At 49.1% G+C, this 23,465-nt stretch overlaps 1 protein-coding gene across 2 annotated transcripts in view; it reads left to right on the forward strand.

Annotated features, from left to right (window-relative positions):
• ASIC2 (acid sensing ion channel subunit 2) overlaps positions 1 to 23,465 on the forward strand; it is a 1,019,354-nt gene that overhangs the window by 929,123 nt on the left and 66,766 nt on the right. For both annotated transcript variants that reach the window (XM_004267189.4, XM_004267188.3), the window contains exon 2: positions 9,479 to 9,629. In XM_004267189.4, coding sequence (XP_004267237.1) covers positions 9,479 to 9,629 — 151 coding nt within the window. The remainder of the gene's footprint in view (positions 1 to 9,478; positions 9,630 to 23,465) is intronic.

Genomic DNA, 23,465 nt, shown 5'->3' on the forward strand with positions numbered 1-23,465 from the left:
ATCAAGGATGGACTTACAGCTGCTCCATCGCCTTGATGATCTAAAGCTGTTTTTTCTCCGTTTCTACCCTGACAGCTAAGGGGAGTGTCCATGTCTTATTTACCTTTGTATTCGCAGGACCTCACAGAGTATTTGACATGTGATAGTTGCTCATTAGATGTTGAATGAACTAAAATTCTTTGTCTTTCATTCTGAAAGCCCCTAATCATCTCAGGTCCTTTGATCCTTTGATCCTAAGTCAAGGAACTGTGGTACCATGAAAATTACAGTTGCCTGGGAGTCTAGTCCACCAGTCTGAAACAGAAAAACATAAGAATGGTCAAGAAGTATTAGCCCAACGTTAAAAGCTCATAAATGGCAGAACTGGTATTTGGTTCCAAAGCTTATGCTTGCTCCACCAGAGTGCAGGGGGGCAAGTCTAAGCAATTTTTTTAATATACAAAGTCCTACCTCTGCCTGTGTCACCAACTAGAGTCCCTTCTGCCTGAATCCCCAAAACTGTGGCCCTGCTTAAAACTTCCCCAACTATCAGGCATTGCCCTTAACTACAGAAACACTGGCACCATCAGCAGAGCTTACATTCTTCCAGCACAAGGAGGGTAAATAGGATTCAACTCACTTGCCAACTCTTAATAGTGGCAGCCAGAATTACTGGGCTGAAAAAAAACCTGTGAGACTCAGAGGGAAAGAGTGCTGTGATCCATTAGTTATGTCTGCTGTGGACCTCGGAAGGAGAGTGGTATTGTGCATGCTGTGTATCTGCCAGCTGGTCTTAATTCCACACTTCAGGAAAGCAATCTGATTAAACTGCCCTCCGCACTCATGAATCTGTGATGCCTTTAAACGTTCATAATGCAGGCTTTGCTACTGAGATTACATGCTACATGCTACTCAACCTCCGAGACCAGCCATGGGGAAGAACTAGAAGACAACGACATCCTCTGAGCAGTTCCTGGAGAAGCTGAAATATATTTTTAATGAGAAAACATGAGATCAGTAAGAAAGTGACATGAGGATTTTCGTGCCGTGTGGGTAGTTACCTGTTTGACCTTTTCTTGATCAGCTTTTAGAATCAACCTGCCTTGGGACTGTTTTCAGCCCTGGCATTAATCAGAACATCTGCTTTACTTCTGTTAACATCATAAACCATCGTTTGGTTTTTACCCATGCATTGTTTTCCATGCAACCCTGTAGAATAATGTGATATTAACCAGGAACACAATAGAACACATTTCTGATCCCCACCTTTCCCCTCCCCCATCCCACACCTGCTCAAAGAAGGACGATTCCCAGAAGGTGTGTAGTAAGGCAGGTGCAAGGAGTGACATGTGTCTTATCTCAGGGTGGGTCATCCAGGTATAAAACACTCACAGTGGGATGGGAAGCCCGCCCAAGCCCCCTGGGATAGGTGCTGGGAAGGTGGGGGAAAGGTGAGGTTCAGCTGAGCAGCCAGGCTGATACAAACTTCTTATAGAGGAATACCCAAGGAATGTTCCAGAAGGGATCTGGGCACGGCCACAGGAAAACCAAATGGGCACATATTCCTGTAAGTCCAGCAGACAGCAGTTAGAAGAGGGCACAGGGCTGTAGTCACAGGAATCAGGCAAGCAGCTGTAAAAAGAACTCATAACAGGACCAGGAACCCAGAAATCACAGCGTGTAGGAGCTGAGATTTCAGAACTTGGGTGCAGAATCCCTACTACAAACAATTATCTTAACTAATGTCACTAGGTAGGTACCCTCTGCCAGGCACTTCCCATCCATTATCTCGTGAGTAATCAGAACGTAGACTAAGATGTGCCCCGCTGTGGGGCTCTGCACCCCGGAAGGGCCGAATGTGGCAGAACTCAGGGCTACATCCCGGTGCATCTGGGTGGCTGCACCTTGAACACAGCCCTGCCTCCAGTCACCTCTGCCTGGGAGCTGGCGCACACTGGGGCATCAGGAATCGTGTCAGCAGGGTTAGAAGGAAGGAATGGGGGCAGCAGAGGGACATGGTACCAGGCTGTGGACGGTTTGTGCCCGCTCTCTCTCCTTCACTTTTTCTGAGCCTCTGCCCTCCTCGAAGGCAGGGAACCCCTCCTGAGTCCTGCTTCCCGCGTCTGAGGACAGCCAATGGGATGGTCTTTGCAGTGAGCCTTGGCTTGCTAGAAATGTGCTCTTTTTCTTAACCCACCTGCCTTGGCCCTATATCCCAAAGTTGGGCTTGGTGACCTGCTGGCAGTGTGCGGATCAGAGAGCCGGGCTTGGGGGGTTGGCGGGGGGTCCACTGAGACTGACACTGGTTTCCTTGGAGGGAACCAGTTGCCAGCTCTTCTCAGTCACTGCATGTGTGACTTAGTGATTTTCAACTAGCTGAGAGCTCAGCTCCACTATTCATTGTGCACAACGTCTGGCACATAGTAGGTGTTCAGCCAGGATAACCTGACTCCAAAGACTTCCACAAATCCTGCCCACCTCTTAGTAGAGCCCATCACTGTCTACCTGGGTAGGGGCTGGGGAGGGGTGTTTGGTTCCGGAAGCAGAAGAGAGCTGGCGTGATGGGCTGGTAGGCAGGGCTCAGCGGGCACCACATGGCCCTGTTAAGCCCAGGAGCCAGCCTAAGGGATCTGTCTCAACGTGCTAAGTACCACTGGTTTCAGCAGCCCTGTCCCTGAGAGAATTCTGTATCTGTCCCCACAGTACTTGGCACCACGCAGGATCATTCTGCAGGGCCACCCTCCCTACTAGGTGGTCCCTAAAGAGTTGATTCATGTCTGCATTCCCAACGCCTGGGGAGGGGCTAGAACACAAGAGATGTTCTGTAGATGCAACTGAATGGATGAGCCACAAATGTGGTCCCAGATGGAACAACATCTCAGATTCCATTTCTGCAGGCAAATAGCAACGTTTTCGCCTCCCCTGCTCCTTCAGGGCTTAGACAGGATACAGGCCACAAACAAGAATGTTCTCTGCCTGGCCCAAGGATTTGTTTTTCTATGAAGTGCTTTCAGATCCATGACAACCTTTTTGATCTTTACGACAGTTCTATCGGAAGTTGTTCTTACCAGCATTTTGAGGATGAGAGATCAAGATTCAAGATGAAATGACTTCCCCAAATCAGGGCAGAGCCAGTATTGGAAGCTGGGGCTGCCTCGTTCCCAATTCCACGCTTGACTTTTTTCTTGCACCCAGACACCTGCCCGTTAAGTGCCTACTCTGTGCCAGGTACGGGACCAGGCACTGGGAACCCAGAGGTGAAAACGACGCAGCCTGTACTGCCCACAGGAGACAGGCAGTGGAGGACCCCAGCAGAAAGAGCAACCAACCCATCCTTGGGTCCCCTTGGAAACGTCCATCATGCCCAGACTCCCCTCCCCCGACCTGCCAAGCCGCCGTCTAACTTGAAAGGCTTCTAGCTCCCCACATCCCACTTCATGACCCCAGGTCAGGCCCAATTTGGGGTGCTCACATGAGGTGCCAGGAGGGATTCATTGGCGGGGGTCTGGCATTTCAAATGACACTCCAGGTGCCTTCAAGTTGCCCCTGTGCCTCTGTGAGCCGTCCTCCTAGAGAACATTTGCTCACAAAATGTGTGACTTGAAGGAGAGCGCTCAGAGTCACCTGTCGCTCCCCTCCGTGCTGTTTCCCCAGCTCACAGATTTGCAATCACCTGATGCTCTTTTCTTCTGCGTGGGGCTCACACATCTCTTCCCGCGTGGTCTGAAGCTCTCTGGACAGTTGCCCAGCAGAAAAGGCCCAGGCTGTGCTTCAGGCTTGGAAGGAGGAGACAGGCGGGCTTCTTAGTGAAACTGGCACAACAAATGTCACATCCCGGCAGATGGGTGCAGGGGCTCGAAGGAGGGGGATCGCAGTACCATAGTATATGCTCAAAGAATGCTAAGGGTTCTTTGAGCGACCCATGCATATAAAGGGAAAAGTCAGACGAACCACTCTCTAGCTGTAGGACCTTGGATGAGGTATTTAGCCTCGCAGAGCCTCAATTTCTCATCTGCAAATTGGGGAGAATAACACCTACATCTGTGGGCTGTGTGAGCCTTAAAATATAGAAGGTGTATAAGCAATCAGCATAGTGCCTGCCTCGTGGTAAATGCCCAGTGACTGTACATTCTTCTTTCCCCTTCAAAAAGGAGCCCGAAGAAGAATGATATTAATGATGTCCTAAAAGAGACCGGTCGGGCAGCGGGGAGAAGTGTTTGCCCACTTTCCCCTCATCTCCTTCATTCCCAAGGACCACAACAGCCATGCGGAGGTGCTTTCATGGGTATCCATGAAATGGATGAAATCGCCTTTTTAATCTCACTGTGGGGAAAAAGAAGAGTCATGCAACAGTCCTTGGAACACGATAGGTGGTCAGAAATTCCTGTTGAAGGAAGAGATGAATAAGCAAGGAGATTTCTTAACGAGATGCCGTCCTTGCCTTCAAAGAGCTGACCGTCTATGGCGGCCTCCTCACGCACACATCCCTCTGCCGTACTTCATTTTCAAACACGTTCCTTGCAACTTCAGAAAACAAAAGACAGCTTCATTTTGTTTACTGGAAGCCTGGTAACCCATTTGACAGACTGTCTCACTTCCCCACGTGTGAAATGTGTTGGAGGAGTTTGACAGAGAAGAACAGAGCAGATGAAACAGTGCGCTTCAGCATGTCCATTATTTTGAGAGCAGCCTAATGAGAATTTTCAGCAACTCACTGGGAGGAAAGTTCATTCAACTCAAGACTGAGCTTTAGAGGTCTTTTGGAGCAGCACAATTTCATTTCCTTCAAGTGTAATAAGCAAGAAGAGACAAGGAGCCCACTGCTTAGGAGAAGCCCTGAAGGTCAGGATTAAAGAAGGGTTAGGAGGTTTGAAGACTGCAGGCCCAGTTGTGTGCTAGTAAGTGGTTATTTCAACAGTCCTTAAGGGAGCTTATACATAATTTATTTTCTTAAGTAGGTACATGGTGTTGAAATGTTTGCACTACTAATTGGACCAGAAAACTGTGTCTTCGTGGGTATCTGCTGTTCCTAACCGTTCCCAGCAAGGGCTCCACGTTGCATTTCCCAGGCTCTGTAAGGCGGGGTGCCCCAACAGGTCATACCGAGCCTAGAGGCTGGTACCCAGGCCAGCTGGAGTTGCCAGTCTTTCTTATTCCTGGATGCAGTACCCCGGCGAGGGAAGCTTAGCCGTAATCTTCAACCCCTGGCATGTGCCAACAGAAAGCTTTAGAGGAAGAGCGTAGACCCAAGCCCAGGTCTCAGCTCTGCTCCCAAACTAGCTGTGTGACCTGGGGCAGGACACTTCACCTCTCTGAACCTTAGACTCTCCACATGCAAAATGAGACATTTGGGCAGGAAGATTTTTGGCAAAGATGACTTTCACCCTGGAATCTCTACTTACCAGCTCTATGACCTGGTTCAGCCTCTCTGGGCCTCAGTTTCCTTATCTGTAAGACAAGGGTGATAATACCAAACTCATAGGGCTGCTGCAAAAATTAGTGACAACAGACAAAATGTGAATGGTGCTCCAGAGAGGGTAGCAAAGCCAGTCTGTGACATCGGGGCTATTCTTAGACCTACTGGAAGGCAGTGAGACCCTCTCCCCATCCCCACACCCAGGTTTCTTTTATCTAGAACGTGCCAACTGTGGACAATTATATGCCAACAGATTGAATAACCTAGAAGAAATGGACAAGTTTCTAGAAACATATGGCCCACCAAAACTGAATCAAAAAGAAATAGATCATTTGAACAGACCAATCACTAGAAGTGAAATAGAATCTGTAGTTTAAAAAAAAAAAAAACAAAACTCCCTGTAAACCAAAGTCCAGGGCCAGAGGGCTTCACTGGGGAATTCCACCAAACATACAAAGAATAACTTATACCAATCCTTCTCAAACTCTTCCAAAAGACTGAAGAGGAGGGAACACTCCCAGAGTCATTCTATGAAGCCACCATCACCCTGATACCAAAACCAGACAAAGACACTACCAAAACTGAAAATTACAGGCTAGAACGTGCCAGATTCAGACTGGCGGTGGCTATCCACTCTACCAGTAACCGGTTACAATTCAGTTGTTGGAATCCAAATGTAGATTTTCAAAGTGGATTTTGTGCATCAAAGTATGTCCCCTTCCTACAGAACTCCATGGCCCCAGCGATCTCATTGGCTGCCCTGGGCTTTCAGCAACAGGCTTAACATTCTTAAGGAATAAGCAGTTAGTGGCACATGGCAGTTTCCATCCCCTATAACTACTTCAAGATGAGCTTAGTATCGTGGGGACATAAGCAGAGAGGACAGGACTCCTCAACCCCACCCCCATTCTTCAATTTATGACTGACCTCCCCCGTAACCCAAATAATTTCTCTCTCTTTTGCTGAAAAGGACCTAGTATGGATTCATGACTCGTAAAGATGTCTATTATGTAATCTCCCAAACAAATTCACTTGCATTCTCTCATTTAGGCGTTACAACCATGTGGCAAGATTATCTTGCTCAATTTTCAGATGAAGAAACTGGAGTTGGGAAAAGTAAATGCCATGTTCAAGGCCACGGACTTGACAGATAATGAGAAATCTGCTTTGATACCTTCTTGTCTGGCTCGAAATTTCAGTGTTCCTTCCTTGGTGGTAAAGTCACACCCATGAGTCCCAGCTCTACTACCTACCTCTTCACTAAGTCTCAGTCTTCCCAACTGTAAAATGGGCATGCGATAATAAGATGCTTCCCCATCAGGGTAGTTGAGACCATAATTAGGAATGCTATAACTCCTATGAAAATGCCAAGCAGGGACCAGCACAGAGTAGAGGCTCAGGAACTGTTGGTTTTCTTCCCTCCGACATCACGGGGCCATTGAGAAAGTTGAAGCTGCCCACGTGCCATCTCTGAACTGTAACACACGGTACCGGTGTGAGCAATGAAACTGATGGTCATGGGGCCCATCTTTATCTCAGGCTTCCCCCCACAACCGCCCCATCACTCCTGGAGATCCAGGTTTGAAACGTGCACCATTAATTCTTACAAACCGATTCAACTAAGGACAATTCTAGACTCTTAGCAACCTTGCAAATCCAGCCCTGCCATCCACGACGGGGCTGTCAGCACTTACCGAGAAGCGCCTTGGAGAATGGCAGGTCTGAAGAAGCAGCAGGCTCAACCTAAAAGTCTAGACTTAAATAAATTGTATTTTCTGGCTGGCGGCGATAAGGCATAAATTGGAAGCGCATGTTACACTTACACGTCATTATGCATCGAAATGGGGAAGGGGAGCGGCATCTTGTCCCAAATTTGTAGCAAAACTGCCCTCTGTGTACATAGCTCTCAGGCCTTTGATGTTGAGCAGAGAGGAGAGTGATCCTCTCCGAAAAGCCCAGGCAGGAGCGGCTGAGAAGGAGGCCAGCAGAGAAGTGCAGTGAGCATGAGCCCGCCTGTCTCTGAGCCCCTTCTCCTGCCTCTGAGCCCCTTCTCCTGCCTCTGCAAAGGTAAACTGTCTTTCCTCTAATAAATACCTTCATGGAGAAGCAAGCAAAAATGCTTAGGAGCAATCAGTTAGGAAGCTGAGAAGGCCAGAGCAGAGAAAGAGAGGGAAGGGGGTGGGACAAGATGTCAGCGTGAGCTCCCGCCAGAACCAGCAAGGCTGCCCAGCACCACAGGGCGCCTCCCAGAGGTGGGCAGGGGGATGGGAGTAGCAACAACTTGGAGCCCATTCATTCATTCATTCCACAAAACAGACACAGCCCCGCCCCCTCCAACAAACAATCGCGTCAATCACCATCTAGTTACACGCTTTGATGTGTGCTATAAAGGAAAATACCGGGAGTGTGAGGTTATAAAACAAGAAGCAGTAGCAGGGCTTGTACAGTCCCCATAATACTTGCACATAGTAGGAGCTCATGCATATGAATATTGATTGGCTGATGGAAAAAGCAAGGCAGAGAGGAGCAGCGTATGGCTCAGAAACATCCCAGTGACAATGTCAACATGCTCAGAAAGATCGCGTGTGTTAGAGTCAGACAGACATGGCTTTGAATCTCAGCTTCTCTACTTAATAGCTGTGTGACCTTAGGCAAGTCGCTTAACCTCTCTGGGCTGTGGTTTCTTCCTCTGCATAATGGGAGGAACAGTACCCACCCATGTTTACTGTTGCACGTGATAGCTGCCGTGGTGAAAGAGCAAGGGGCACAGTGAGGAGGGATGTCATATAACTTGGTCCAGGAGCACGGGAAGGTATCTTGCAGGAGGAGATGCATCAATCCAGTCTTGGAGAACAGAGGCTGCCCAGGCAGAGAACTAGATGTTGTCCAGGCAGAAAGAGGAATGAGAGGGGTTACAGGCGGCAGCAGCAGCAACTAGAAAACCGCAAGTACTATGTGAACCAACAGGACACATCCAGAGGTGCTGCAAGTTGTTTGATCTGCTCCACCCACCCACTCACTCACTCGTTCATTCATTCATTCATCCACTTGACATATATTTCTGGAGCACCCCCAGGTGCCAGGCCCTGTGCTAGATTCCTCGATGTACATGCAGACGTAGTCTCTGAACCCATGGAGCTTCTCTTCTAGTGGATTCTCGTGGACTCAGATGGGAAGAGGAGGATAGAGCAGGCAAGGAGTGTCATAGAAAACTGGGTGTGGAGGGAGGGCCTGGACCTTACTGTAAGGGGGATGGGCAGTCCTGGTGGATTTTAAGCACAGGTTTAATATAATAGGTTTGCATTTCTGAAAGAGTGAGCCGCAGTGAACTTAGAGGATGGGCTGGAGAAAGTTGTCTGGAATCCGGGAGTCTAGCTAGGAAACTGCAGCATCCCAGGCAAGAAATGATGGGGGTCCTAAGTTAAAGCAGAGCAGAAGAGAGAAGGCAAAATTCAAGTCGATGTAGAGACAGTGTTGACGGGCCCTGCCGGCTAATTGCATGTGGGGGTAAGGAAGAGGAGGTGTGGGCAGCCGCTCTGAGGGTCTGGCGTGAGCCCCTAGGCAGGTGGCAATGCTATTCCCCGGGACACGGTGTACCGGAGAACCATCCAGTGGGGCACAGAGGCTGAGGAAGATTTGATCCCACGGGGACATGCTGAGTGTCGGGGATCCATGGGTCCCCCTGAGGCCACGCTTAGCAGGCAGTGGGATCAGTGTGTCTGGAACCCGAGAGAGAGCTTGGGGCTGGAGGCGCAGATTAGAGGGTCAAGAGGATACAGATAATGCCGGACACTTGAAAGGCGCGTTACTGCCCAGGGCGGGGGTGTGGTGTACAGAGGGAGAAAAGAGCAGATCCCACTGCAACAAAAGCCAAAGGTGTCCAGATGTGTTCTTTGATGCCAGAGTCCCACTTGGCAAAAGTCAGGCCATTAGCCAGGGGCGAGGAATCATTGTCGCCAGGAGGGTTGATTGTGACGGGCAGTGGGGACTCTAGCCTGCTGTTGGATTTCTGGGGTCTCCCCAGTCTCTGGAGCCCAGTCTGAAGTCACCCATGTGCTTCTCTCTCTCTCTTCTCTCCTTCAGGTGTTTACAAAATATGGGAAGTGTTACATGTTTAACTCAGGCGAGGATGGCAAACCTCTGCTCACAACAGTCAAGGGGGGGACAGGCAACGGGCTGGAGATCATGCTGGACATTCAGCAAGATGAGTACCTGCCCATCTGGGGAGAGACAGGTGAGCTGGGCCAGGGACTGGGGCAGTGGGTGACGGTGGAGGGGTGCGGACTCTGAAAGACGTTTGCCTCGGGTGGGCTGTCTTGGCCCACCTGGTGAAGGACTGCTGTCCGTCAGGGGGTTAGTGACATGACAGTCAACATAAGGATGTCCCTGGTATGGACTGCAATGATGCCCTGGGTTACCTTGGATTTCACTAGGTGGGAGCGGGCAGATGATGGGACCATTGGAAAGGGAAGGCAGGGAGGAAGGTTGGAATTAACAAGTATGGATGGGGAGGTAGGTGGCTTGGTTTCAGGAGAAGAGGAAGGGGTGAACCAGCTCCTTCCTCTACCACCAGCTTGAATACCCCAGCCCAGCTAGCAGGCCCAAGGGAAAGGAAAGCAGACTCCTCCCACTGAGGGAAGGTGGAGAGGCTGCTGGAGAACTGAAGCGCACAGACACAGGGGCCTGGCACCATGGCTGCCCGTGTGTACAGTCCCCAAAGCTTATTTCATGCATCCAATTATGCATTTATTTATTCAGCAAACTGTTCATTAGCCACGTATGCTATCTCAGGCTTTGCACAAAAATAAGGACATTAAATTGAAAAAGACCAAGCCCTTGATCACAGCCTAGAGGAGGAGACACAGAATCCAGTGGGACATGAGAGTCCCCCGTGCTGCGGCAGGACGGCAGCCTTCGCCTGGGAGGAGGGAGGGTTCAGGGAAAACATGGGGTACTTGCACGGGGTCTTGAGATTATCCTGGATTACACAGGTGGGTCCTCATAAGAGGGGTGCAGGAAGGTCAGACAGAGAAGGCACGTGATGACGGAAGCAGAGGTTGGAGTGATGCGGCCAGTAAGCCCAGGGATGCTGACCACCTCTAGAATCTCAGCAGGTGGAGAGAGTAAAACGGTGCCCAAGCATGGGACACAGGATGCCAAGGAGACCCAAAGTGAGATTAACGCTGGGTTCAGGGCGAAACGGGGGGGAAGGGGGAGGGGGTCTAGAGATGGGCCTGGGAGGGGCCACAAAGAGGGATGAAGGGAGAGAAGATTCCAGCAGGACAGAGGCTTGGGCCCTCAGGTTGGCGTGGAGGAGAGGTTGGAGGCCGAGCAGGCTGGCCCTCACTTCTTGCAGTCCCCACCCCGTGACTCCTGCAGCCGGTCCCCCCAGCCCCCATCCTGAGGTCTGGCCCTCACCAGGCCCAGGCCCACCAGGCTTCTGAGGGCAGCGAAGGCCTCCCCCGCACCGGGACGACCACCCGCAAACCCCGAGCTCTCCCCCCTCCCCCGCACCGGCCCTCCCGGCGGCTCTTACCTGGGCATCCCACGGTGGGGGGCGCGGGGGGGCGGTGAGCAGGGCCAGTCACCTCCCATTGTGCTCAGTCCTCCGGCTGCTGCAGCTGAGCGGCAAGAGGGCGCCACGCGACTCGTTCCGGCACCATCTCTGGCAGCTCACCTCAGGCTCCAGGCCCTCCAAGCCCAGTCTGACCCTGGTTGAGCAGACGCTTCGATGATCCCGTCCACTTTTCCTGAATTCAGTATCCCTTGGCCCCCCTCCAGCAATGTGGGAGACGGTCCCTCTGGGACCGTAATCGTCCTCCCTCCTCCGCAGCCCTGCGTGCTAGGAAGGGCCCCTCATCCCCGTTTGCCAGGGAAGGAGGCTGAGGTTCGGTGCTTCACCCAGGCCACCCAGCCAGGCCTCCTGAACCCCCACCTCCAGGCTTCCTCTATGGTACCTTTCTTCAGGCTGATACGTCACCATGCACGAGCATCTCTTGGAGACTCTGGTCACCTTAAAGCTGCTCGTTTCCTGCGCTGGTTGGCGGGGTGAGCCTCACGTGGGTGGGAGTGAGGTCCACACACCTGCCGGAGGAGGAGAGGTGGGCTCTGGCCAGTGAGGGATGCTGGTCCACAAGGGGAGACACGGCCACATCCTGCTGTTTGCTTATTGCTCCCATGGGCTGGCGGCACGGCCAAGCCTCTCGCCGCCACAGTCCTCGGCAGGGAGGAGCCTTCCTGACCTGCCAAGCCGTGTGGCTCCACAGATGCCATCTTGCCTCCTTTACGTTTCCACTTCCTCTCAATCTCCAGGCAAAGGAGCCTGGGTCCTTAGAGGAGATATTTGGGTGATGATGGAGAAGAAAGAAATTGAAAGTTGGCTGTTGAGGGAGTGGCCACAGACAACTTGATGACAGAGGCAAAGTAGGAGGACAGGAAAGTGGCTTTACAGAGTCAGACCGAAGATCAAACCCCCAGCCCTGCCTTTATCAGCCGATCAGATGAGAGCTGTCTGCAAACTGTAAGCAGTGGAAGGTTGATAACGGCAACCAGTAGATGGGAGGATGGTCAACCCCATCCCAGAGGCAGAGACTATGCCAGATATCTCATACCTACACAAGGGTCCTGCGCACCTTATCATCTGGATGCCTCATTCTCAAAGCAGAGCCGTTGGCACATTCTTGCTTCACCTGTCAGACATTTAAGGAAGCAGTGGGGGAGCCACGCCCCCAGGTGTAACTCTGACCTGGAGGATGGACCTTTGGTGCCAAGGAGTGCATTAGGAAGAGGCGCCCTCTTTGGGTGGACCCAACCCTATGGACTCATGCTTAGCGAGTAGAAAGTAACTATGAAATTTACCAAAATTGTCCTTTCCTCCGGGCTGACAGTGCCTCCTTGGTCAAACATCCTTGTGCAAGGCAGCCTGGAAATATGCCGTTTTAAAGATGGCAGGCTCAGTCACACGTGGACCTTGACCGTATGCCCCCAAGTCGGCCCTATGGGCTGTTAGCAGTTTCAGATGTTACGTGTTACAGGAATAGAAAGGATCTGGGGAACCCTGGTTAGGCAAAATTAAACACATTAATTCAGGACAGGAATTCTTTAATACACTACATTATAAATCTCCAAGATAGGCATATTGCATACACCATTTATTTCCTCAGTGCTTTTGACCGTGGAAAACCTTCTTTTTCATGGAGGAGCTCACAAAATAGAAAAAGGACAGAAAAGCTGTCCTCGACTACGGAAGTGCAGATTTCATGACCAACGTTTTTCTAAAGGAAATTAAATTGAAGGCGGGTGGGAGGTTGTTAAAAATGAAACTCTGTGTAGATGCCTCTGAGTAACTTCAAAGATAAAAGAAATAAGCAGTGGGTTATCTAGGCTGCAAATGAGAAAACCCAGATTCAAACAAGCCTGGGCATAAAAGGAATTGTATTGCCCGTGGAATCCAAGGCAAACTTCAACAACCCAGCAGCAGGAAGGCAAGGGTGCAGCATCAGAAACAACTGGAACAAAGGGCAGGAGATTCCTCGATCTCTCACCCCTTCTCTCACCTCTCCTCTTTCTTAACTGCTTTATTCTCTCTCACTAGAGACAGGCTTTTTCCACACATATATCTTTTCACACATGGTTCCCAATAGATGTATATCTTACACGTCCTGCCACCAGCGAGAGACCATTCTGGTTCTCTCACTGATATCCTATTAAAAAAGAACGACAACAACAACAACAACAAAAAAAAAACAGGGAAGGGACTCATTGGTCCAGCCAGTCAGGTGCCCACCTCCGGACCAATCAGTGAGCAGGAGTGTGTTCATGGAAGGACATGGGAACCCTGAGGGAGCTGGGTTCCCGAGACTGTCCCAAGAATGGCCCTGCTGGGGAAAGAGGGGGCGAGGGTGGGGATGGGTTACATCTGAGAGAACCAGAATTGGTGTGCAGGGAGCTCTCTAATGAGCTTGCATTCTAAGTAGACAGGCTCAGATTTTATACCCTTCATTCATCCTGATGTAGAATACACTTTGTAATCAAGTAAACTCCGCCTTGAGGTCCCCAAGTTCTAATATTGTGGCAAAATGAATTTGACATTATATTTTTGAGCAATTATTTTGAGAGTCAGTGCTCTAATAGAGGTCAATGTCTTGCCTTATATTATCTCCCCAGCCTCATCCCCTTTGCCCTGTCCCCTTGTTCGCTTGGCAGTGACGACTCTGGCTTCCCTGGAACTCCTTGTACCCTCCAGGAAAGCTTACCTTCAAGCATCTGCATTCTCCTTTTCTTCTGCCTAGAATTCCCTGCTCGGACCCACATGGCTTATTGCTTCACCTCCATTGAGTCTTTGCTCAGACATCACCTACCCTGACTACCCTACTGAAGATTGTACCCCCGCCCCACTCCTTACCCCTCCTTATCTGTTCTGCTTGTCCTTTGTTCCATGTCGTGTGTCACCTTCGAGTATACCATCCTCCTCTATTGAAACACATGCTCCAAGAGATAGGGATCTTGGACTGTCTGGCTCACTGACACATACCAGGGCAATAAATATTTTTTGACATATCTGTTGAGAGAGAGAAAAAAATTGCTGTGTTTTGCACACTGATGGGGCCAGGCTGAGGAAGAAACTAATATTAATGAGTAGCTACTATGTGCCGTGAACATTCTATCCCATGAATCCTCCAAGTGACCCTGCTAACGAGGTGTTATCCCCACTGAAAAATAAAGAAACTGGAGCCCAGAGAAGCTGGGCTTGTGTGTTCCCCTTGGGGGAATCTCCCCAAGAACACACACTTCACTAAGTGGTTGAACCAAAGCTGAAATCCCACATATGGACCCAAAAGCGATTCTCCTTCCACTATATTCCTTTAATGTTCAAAATGTGATTGTAAAGGCCCTGCCATGAAAATAGCTCAGAAGAAAAAAGTTCCAGTGACATCTTTGGAGACAGAATGGCATATAATGATAGGTCTGTTGCTGTTCTCCTTTTCTATTTTTTCCTCTTTTTTTTTTTTTCCATAGCAGTATCCTTGTACTGAACAAAAGCTTTAGCACAGCTCCAATATATAAAGCAGATAAAGGTAGAGCTGCTCTGGTCCAGCTGGAGACGGGGCCCCCAGTTTGATTTCTCCATACTCACTGTGGCCGACCCTGAGACATTCCTGGAGGAACCCTAGGACTCCAAGGAGCCCAGCTTGAAAACCACTGAATGGGCAACCGATGTTATTGGGAATGAAAAGCACCCATTGGTCCTATGGTTGTGTACATCCCAGAGACCAGCTCTACATCCCTCCCCCTTCTCCTGGCATAGTGAAAGGAGTCCATGACGTGCCTGCTGAGCTCCAAAGCTTCAGGGAAATTGACAGTGTAGATTTCTGGTCTGACGCAGTGGAATGAACATAAGTATGTGTGGAGGCTCCCTCCCCAAACTTCCCCTAAATTGCAATCAGGGATTTTTTTTTTAAGAGTATAAACCCACGAGGACGAAGAAGATGGGTGAGAAGACAATAGTAGATGTCAGCAAGTTTTTGGAAAATGGAGAGCAGATGGTAACTGACTGAGCAGACGAGGCTGAAGGATCAGGCTCTGCACAGGGAAACCAATTAAAGTCAAGCGATTCTCACCATAGATGCCCCCCTCCTCCCAGAAAGTATGAGGGGTTGGAAGCATCAGATACTGTTGACGACACGGTTGAGAGGTGCAGGTAAAACTAGGAGGATTAGTTAAAAGTCTGTAAAAGGAGCTGTTAAGTCCCCCAGATGTCCTCCCATGGCCCAAAGCAGCCAAATATCTCTCTGCACCCCAGCAAAAGATAAGATTGAAATAGACAGGCTCTGGGCTGGGGGAGACCAGGCAAAGCTGAGGGCATGGGTGAGGTGCTGTACAGAAAACAGGGAGATAAGCTGAAATTCTGCTTACTGAGTAGTGAGACCCCCAGCCAGACTAATCTACCTCGCCCACCCCCAACCAGAGATCTGGGGAATCCCTTCCTGGAGACACTGACAAGCTCAATAGAAAAGATTCGCAGAGAATGACAGTCAGGAGTCCCCACACAAACCTAGTTAGATCACCCGAGGGTGAAGTCCCCTGGTAAGTCTTCCCACACACAAGGAAGACTGTCCAGGCTCGAAGTACTAGTTGGGCTTCCCTGGTGGCGCAGTGATTAAGAATCCACCTGCAAATGCAGGGGACACAGGTTTGAGCCCTGGTCCAGGAAGATCCCACCTGCGGTGGAGCAACTAAGCCCATGCGTCACAACTACTGAAGCCCGTGCACCTAGAGCCCGTGCCCCGTAACAAGAGGAGCCACTGCAATGAGAAGCCCGTGCACCACAACGAAGAGTAACCCCGGCTCTCCACAGCTAGAGAAAACCCGCGCACAGCAACAAAGACCCAATGCAGCCAAAAATAAATAAATAAATTTTAAAAAACTAATAAGTACCTCTTAACTATGAATGGAGAGTCAACAAGCCAAGCATTTGAGGGGAGCCACTAACAGGAAAGGAACCCAAACCAAACAAACAAAAAAGAAACTTTGAGGAAATAGAGATAATGGTTAATGGCAAAAAGCTCTAGAGCCCGGGTTCAAATCCAGCTATACAACTTACTAGCTATGTGACCTTCGACAAGTTACTTAACCTCTCTGAGCCTCAGTTCCATCACCTCTAAAATGAGAATAATATTATTATCTACTCTTCAAGGTTGTTAGGAAGATCGAAATGAGTTAATATTTTTGAAATACTTAGAAAAGTGCCTGAATAATATTAAGCACTATGTATGTGTTTGATAAATAAAAAATAAGTGTAGGAAGCAGAAGGAAACATCAAACTGTTTTAATTAAAATTCTCAAGAGATAAGAGATAATATGAATAATGCATTCATAAACACCAGCTATTAAAATAGGATGCTATTAAAAAGTAACATTCAAAGAAAAAGTTTTTTTAAAAAAACCTCCTGGAAATTAAAAATATTATTGCAACCATTTTTTTAAACCCACAGAAGCTTTGGAATTTAGGAAATCGCCTGCAAAGTAAAACAAAAAGACAAAGAGATGGGAGATGGGAGAGAAAAAAATATGAACATGAGAGGATAAATCCAGAAAGCCCAACATCCTACAACTAGGAGTTCTAGAATAACAAAAGTGAGAGAGCGGAGAAGAGGATGTTGCCAAAGAAATAAAATAAGAAAAATTCCCAACTGACCCACATGATTTTCCACATTAAAAGAATTCACTAAGTCCTGTAATAAGTGGCAAAAGAACCAGACCAAGATGCATCCTTGTGAAATTCGGCCTCATAGAGATAAAGAAAACCTTTTAAAAGGTTCTAGAGAGGAAAAAAAACAGTCACATACCTAGGATCTAGAATCAGAATAGACTTCTCCACAGGGGTAGTTGAAGCCAGAAGACAATGGCAGAATGCCTTCACATTTGGGGCAGGGACCAAGGTGGGGTGGGAATCTTTCTTGTCTAAGATAGAGCTCTATATCCAGCAACCTACATATGAAGTATGAGGGTAGAATTTGGTTTCAAATATATTTATATATATATATATATATATATAAAATATATTCCTATATATACATATACATGATAGCATTTAAGTTCTACTCTCAGCAAATTTCAATTATATGCTACAGTGTTATCAACTATAGTCACCGTGTTTTACATTAAATCCTCTCACCTTATTGATTTTTTTTTTTTTTTTTTTTTTGCGGTACGCGGGCCTCTCACTGTTGTGGCCTCTCCCGTTGCGGAGCATAGGCTCCGGACGCGCAGGCTCAGCGGCCATGGCTCACGGGCCCAGCCGCTCCGCGGCATGTGGGATCCTCCCGGACCAGGGCACGAACCCATGTCCCCTGCATCAGTAGGCGGACTCTCAACCACTGCACCTCCAGGGAAGCCCGGTCTTTTTTTTTTTTTAACATCTTTATTGGAGTATAATTGCTTTACAATGGTGTGTTAGTTTCTGCTGTATAACAAAGTGAATCAGCTATACATATACATGTGTCCCCATATCTCTTCCCTCTTGCGTCTCCCTCCCTCCCACCCGCCCTAACCCATCCCTCTAGGTGGACACAAAGCACTGAGCTGATCTCCCTGTGCCATGCGAACTTACTGATCTTATAACTGAAAGTTTGTACACTTTCACTAACCTCTCCATTTCCCCCACTCCCAGTCCTTGGCAAATGCTTTTCTGATCTTTCTATGAGTTTGACCTTTTTTTTTTTTCCATTTCTGCTATAGGTACAAGCCAAACAAAACAAAAAGGAAAAAAATAGGAAAAACAAAATAGTTTCACAAGGAGGAGATCGAAAACGTTATACACGATAAGGCTGGGGTGTGGGCAATACTCACATAGTCATAATTATGCAAAAGCTGGATACTGACTTAATCAAAATATCACCTAAGCCTATATAGGAGGGTGAAAGGCAAGGGAATATGCTAGGATACTTCATACAAGAAACCTACACCCTTAGCTCCCATGGTAGAAATTCAGTAGGTAATATATAAAAATTTTAAAAGCCAAGAAATAACTGTCGAGCAATTGATGTCCGTGAAAATATGAAAGTCAGTACCGGAAGAAACAGCTCAAACCATTGAGAGTGGTAGCCTCCAATGAGTGGGACTCGGGGGGTGGGGAGAGGTAGAGCAGTACCAACTGGCTTTTTAAATGATGTACATGTATTGCTTTGATAAAAATTAAAATTAAATTAAAAAATGATCAGAAAATTTCCACGTAGCTGGAAGGTCTAAGCAGCTCTCAAGGGTAGCACGGTTCCCAGCCCCCATCACAAATGGGACACAGCAAGAGGGATGCGGTTGGTTGCCATGGTTTCCCCAACACCTCTGCTTCCAGGAAAGACTCTTGTCCTAGTGCCCGGTACTGAGGACCTCCCCAGAGGGAGAAGTGCCGGCTCTGGACTGAATTCTGCAAGTCTGGAGCACAGGAACATGCTGTGTGCGGCTGGCTGCGATTCTGAGCTCACTGTTAGAGTGGGCCTTCATACTGGAGAGGTGGTCTCCGCAGGTGCCAAGGAATCTGGAGAAATGATGCCATAAGCCAGAAGCACCGCTGGAGGCAGGCATCCATGAATTCGCCAGAAGCAGCCTGACTTCTGTCATTCTGAGAAAACCTGCTTAAAGCACATGCAAAGTGCTGTGCAGAAAATATATGTGCTTCGGTTAAAACTCCCGGCCCAGTAGGCAGTGGTCTGACGGGACCATCTAGGAGGTGGATGAAACAGCCCCTCCTCAGAGCTCACGCCTTCCTATCCAATAAATTGCAAAGAGCACCTACTATGTGCCAGGCACTCAGGGATACAGATGTAAGGCCCAGTCCAGGTTTTCAAAGTGTTCACGATCTAGGAACCATCTCGAGGCCTCCTTTTATGTGTGAGATGGAAATTCATTGATCCAATAGCTCTCACGTTAAGTGCCTTAAGGAATGGCAGGCATTTGCCGTCTGCTTGGGAGACGTGTAAACAATTATATGTCATCAAGCGCTATGAAGGATAGAGGAAAGCTGGCGTGCAAAGGAGGGGATAATCAGTTCTGGAAGGGGGAAAAAGGTATCTTTGCGGGGGGGGAGGTAGGTGGCTCACAGAGGATATGACCATCGGGCCTACTCTCAGGCCTGTTTGCCAGGTAGCTGGGCAGTGTATGGGAGTCAGAGGAGGGTGTGGGTCATAGGGAGGTGAGATGCCAGGGGGAGGGAATTGGGAGCAAAGGCCAAGGACAGGCCCAGGTGTCCTGGGGTGGCTGGATCCAAGGGTGAGACCTCGGGCTGGAGAGGTAGGCAGAGGCCAGATAACCACAGGCCCGGTATGCTCTGTTCCAGCATAGATGTTCTCCTGTGAGTCCTGCCACCCAAAGTGTGGTCCTCCCGCCAGCAGCATTGGCATTCCCCTGGGAGCTCATCAGAAATGCAAAACCTCAGACTCCACACCGAATCTGCCTGGTAACAGGATCCCCAGTGACTCACATTCAAGTATGAGAAGCTCTGATCTAGACCACTGTTTCCCACCCTTTGGAAATACGAGGATGACTTTTTAACATCAAAATATTTCTTAGACATCACCCCCACATGAATGCTCTCATGCTTTCCACATTCATTTATTGAAAAAATATTCAATATCAGGAAGTTGCTAGGAATTCAGTAATGCTTTGAATGAGTTTGAATTCTGTAGACATCACAATCTACACACAGGATCTGTTCAGCAATCTGCTTATACCAAAGTTCTGCTGTCAGTGTGTGTCAACAGTTTTTATCAATAGAATCTTGATCATCCACCAACTTCCCGTATAGTTTCGGAGACATGGCACTTTTCTCCTGCACGTCGGTTGCCCACCCAGACTTATCAGCTCCCTTAGCAAGTAATTTATAATCTGAGCCTGAATGAACTAGGGAAACTCATTATTTAAAGGATCCTTGGAATAAATCTTTGTGTAATGAGCCTAGACACAACTCCACACTCAGTGCCTTCACTAATGTATGTTTTGTAAACGTTTTGTTTCATAGAAGTGCGTTTAGTGTGACCACACTTCCCTGTTGCATAACCAAGACCTAACGTTAACTATCTCCTGCGCCAACATGGGCACATTACTCTCCAGTATAGAAGGCACATCGCCTGCATACTGTCCTTTGACCCTCACACACTCTTGTGATGTAGACAGGGCACTGCTAATCACTGAACAGATGAACCCGCTTAACAGATGTGGTAAAGCAAGTCTCCGAGATGCTGAGTGACTTTCCTACCATCTCATGTTTAAGTACTGGAACTAGGACAGGATTCCATAGCTTCTGATTTGGTCCTTGGTTCTTTCTGCCAAGAGCTAGTGTTCCTTAAAAATGAAGAAAAAGAAAAGGAAAAAAAGGTTGCTTTGGATAACACTCGGTTCAACAGAGGGTAGCAGGTTATAGGGTCTTTAAAATGCTAGTGTGTTTGAGGCTCTGCCAGAGGGGGCTGGGATTTGCAGCCTTCACCCAACTTTTGTGGCCGCTTGATAACATCTCCTGGGTCATGAGCCATTGGTGAGAACACTTTGCTACCTCAGGCTGTCGCCCTGAACAGATATAACTGCATCCCATCCAGCAGGGGACACAGCGTTGATCTTTCTTCCTCCAGAAGCCCAGCTCACCTCAGAATGTCACCCAGGAGCAGTCAAGCGTGAGGGTTGCCACCTCCGTGCTGGGTTCGGGTTTTCTCACCTAGGATGCTGCTTAACTGGGCCTGTCTGTGTGGAGCAGGACAGAGAGGGAGGACGAGAGATGCCTCGTCCATTTTTAGGCAACAATTTGCGGATTCTTTTTGCCGTCTTTAGAAAAATCAACCTTTTCTGACTTGATGTAAGTGCTGAACGGCCACGTCTAATTTTTTTAATCTGTTTTTCAGGAAATTAAAATGAGATGCAGTGAGGTTGGAGACTTGTGCGTGATCCCCAGCTCGTAGAATTTTAGAGCTAAAAGTAACCTGAGAGATCAGCCATCCTTTGCAAGGCTCAGAGAGGCAAGATGACTTGCCTGAGGTCACACAGCTATTAAGGGGTAGGGCTGGGAGTCAAACCCAGCTCTCTGTGATCTCAGAGCCAATGTTTTCTTTTATATACTTCCCTGTTCTTCTTTCCAGGGCCCCACCTGGGGCCTCCTTGGACTCATGCCATGGATTTCTCTGTGCAACCAGGGGAGCATGAGGGACCACAATGGCACCTGTCATGGGCCACCCAAACTGCGTTTGTAGTCGGCCTGGTAGAAATGCCAGAGCTCTCAAGGGCTAGGACCGTGGTCCCTGTCATTGTCACTGTCAGACATTCAGTGAGCTTTCCCTTGATCTCTGAGATGAGAGAACGCAGGCTTCATCCGTTAGCATGTTCAAACCCATTCTGCATATTTTGCAGAAAAATGAGGCCCCAAGAGATGAAATAACTTGCAAAGGTCACAGAGCTGGAAGTGACCTCACCCTGCCTGACCCCAGAGCCCCAAGCGTCTAACCAACTGTCCTAGGCGCTCTCTGGTTCTGACCCCCCGCGTACAAGGGGCCGACACGTCCACTGACTCAGAATGCCTGGTTCGCTCCTTTGAGAAAGGGGTGCTCCGTCTCTGGGCATAAGCCCCGCCCATCCTGGCCCCAGTGTGGGAGGTGGGAGCCCCCAGAGCTCCATAAGCCATGCAGGGCAATTGGCTCTCCTGGGAGAAGGGGGCCAGAGGGTCCCGGGCCCCTCCCCACAGAAGCCTGGGCAGGCCATGTACATCCCTGAGTGCGCCTCAGCTAGTGAGGCCTTCAGAGATGAAGATGCGCTGGGGTCAGCTCTGCTGGGGAAGGTTAGCATGAAAATAAGAAGGCTCCGGTGGTCATATCTTCAGATCCTGGAAGAAGGGGTAGAGCTAGAAACAAGTAACATCTAAAAGCAGGCAGTTGTCAACTCAGTGCAAGGATGAACTCTGGAAACCAAGGGCTACCCTTGCAGGTAGTGAGGTCCCCATTCCCAAGAGGCTCCAACCAACGGCTGCCCTTCCATAGATAGTGAGGCAGAGAGGCCTCCTACTGCCTCTCAGAGGTAAGGCAGTAGATGCCCTCTGGGGACTCTGCCATCAGGATCCAAGCAGGAAATCAACAGCACCCGCAGACGGGGTAATACAAGGGACGATGAATGAAGGGCTAGTCACAAAGGTGGTACGGGCAAGGCTTAGGGAAGGCAGTACTGATGGGGTATCCTGAGCCTGGTAGCAGAGAGAGCCATTGCCATGCCTGGGAAAGGGAGAAAGAGCCCATATCAGAATGGAGCGCTCCCTCCAGGCCCCAAGCCAGAGTTGTGCCCTTCCAAGGTGGCACGCAGCTAACACACAGGGACCCGGCAAATAGAATTGAGAGACTGAATATCCCAGCCTGACTCTCCCCTCTCCCCCAGTTTCCTACCTGGGCCCACCATTGGCTGCAGCCAACCAGCAGCTAGAGGGCAAGGGAGCCCAACAGTACACTTCATACAAGTGCAGCTCCCAGGGCAGAGAGAAGAGTGGAGAGGATGGGTAGGGGACAAACAGAGCCATCCTGCACTGAGACGCATCTCACGCTGGCCTCCCTCCCACCCTCTCCTCTCAAGCTAGCTATCCCAGCCACTGTTACAAAGACAGTTTCCTCCAACCCAAGATTGCTTTGTACCAGCACATCCCTACCTTAGCCTAGAAAATTCCTCCAGATTTTCTTTGCCTCCTCTTCAGTGTTTATTGCCTCTGCGTGCTTCCTGTAATTTGCAAAGATTAAAAATGTAAGCTTTTATTGTGATGTACTTTCCCTGCCCCATTATGCATTCTGCCCGTGGCTCCCCGCCCCTGCCGACTCCCCCACCCAGCAGAGCTTCCCAATCCTTTCTGCAGGCACAGAAAATTCTCCACAGGTAGACTTCACCTGGTGCCGGCCGTGGCCCTGCTCCTAAAAAGGAGACTCTGGCTTCTGCAGGTTGAAGTCTCTTTACCACCCTCCTCCTGATTCAACATCATCTTTCATGTTACGCTGTCAGGGTTTCCGCTTGGTCCCAATTAACAAGAGCTCCTAACGCTGTGTGTGTGTAGTAACTTCCCCTTTCTCTGTGCTCTCTCTCTCTGGGGCTTTGAATCCTGGTGTTCATGATATGTAAACAAATCCTTCACTGCACTGGGGGCCTGCACTCTTTGAAGCAACTCAGTGTTGAATCTTTTGGTGGTGAGAGGAATAGGAAGATGTGAACAATTCTGTCCAGCACCAACGGGGGTTATCATCGGGGCTGGCTTCCTGGTTGTATGACCACTGCAGTCACACAGGCTCAGGAGGGTCACACTCTTGGTTTAATGCTCTACCACTGCTGTCTTGAGTTTCTCAATACATTTTTAACGAGGTGCCCCACATTTTCAGTTTGAACCCAAACATTGTATGGGTGGTCCGAGTTCTTGTTATTGTTATTGTTGCTGCCGATGCTGTTGTTTTCTGTGCAGCCCAGCTGCATGTCGGTGAATGAGACCTTCTGCCTTGTGCAACATGGGAGCAAGCCCGTCACTGGGTGACATGTGGTGCTGGTGTTTCCTAGGGTCCAGCCAGACCCT

This window comes from Orcinus orca, chromosome 19, assembly GCF_937001465.1.
Source record: "Orcinus orca chromosome 19, mOrcOrc1.1, whole genome shotgun sequence".
NCBI classification, from domain to species: domain Eukaryota; kingdom Metazoa; phylum Chordata; class Mammalia; order Artiodactyla; family Delphinidae; genus Orcinus; species Orcinus orca.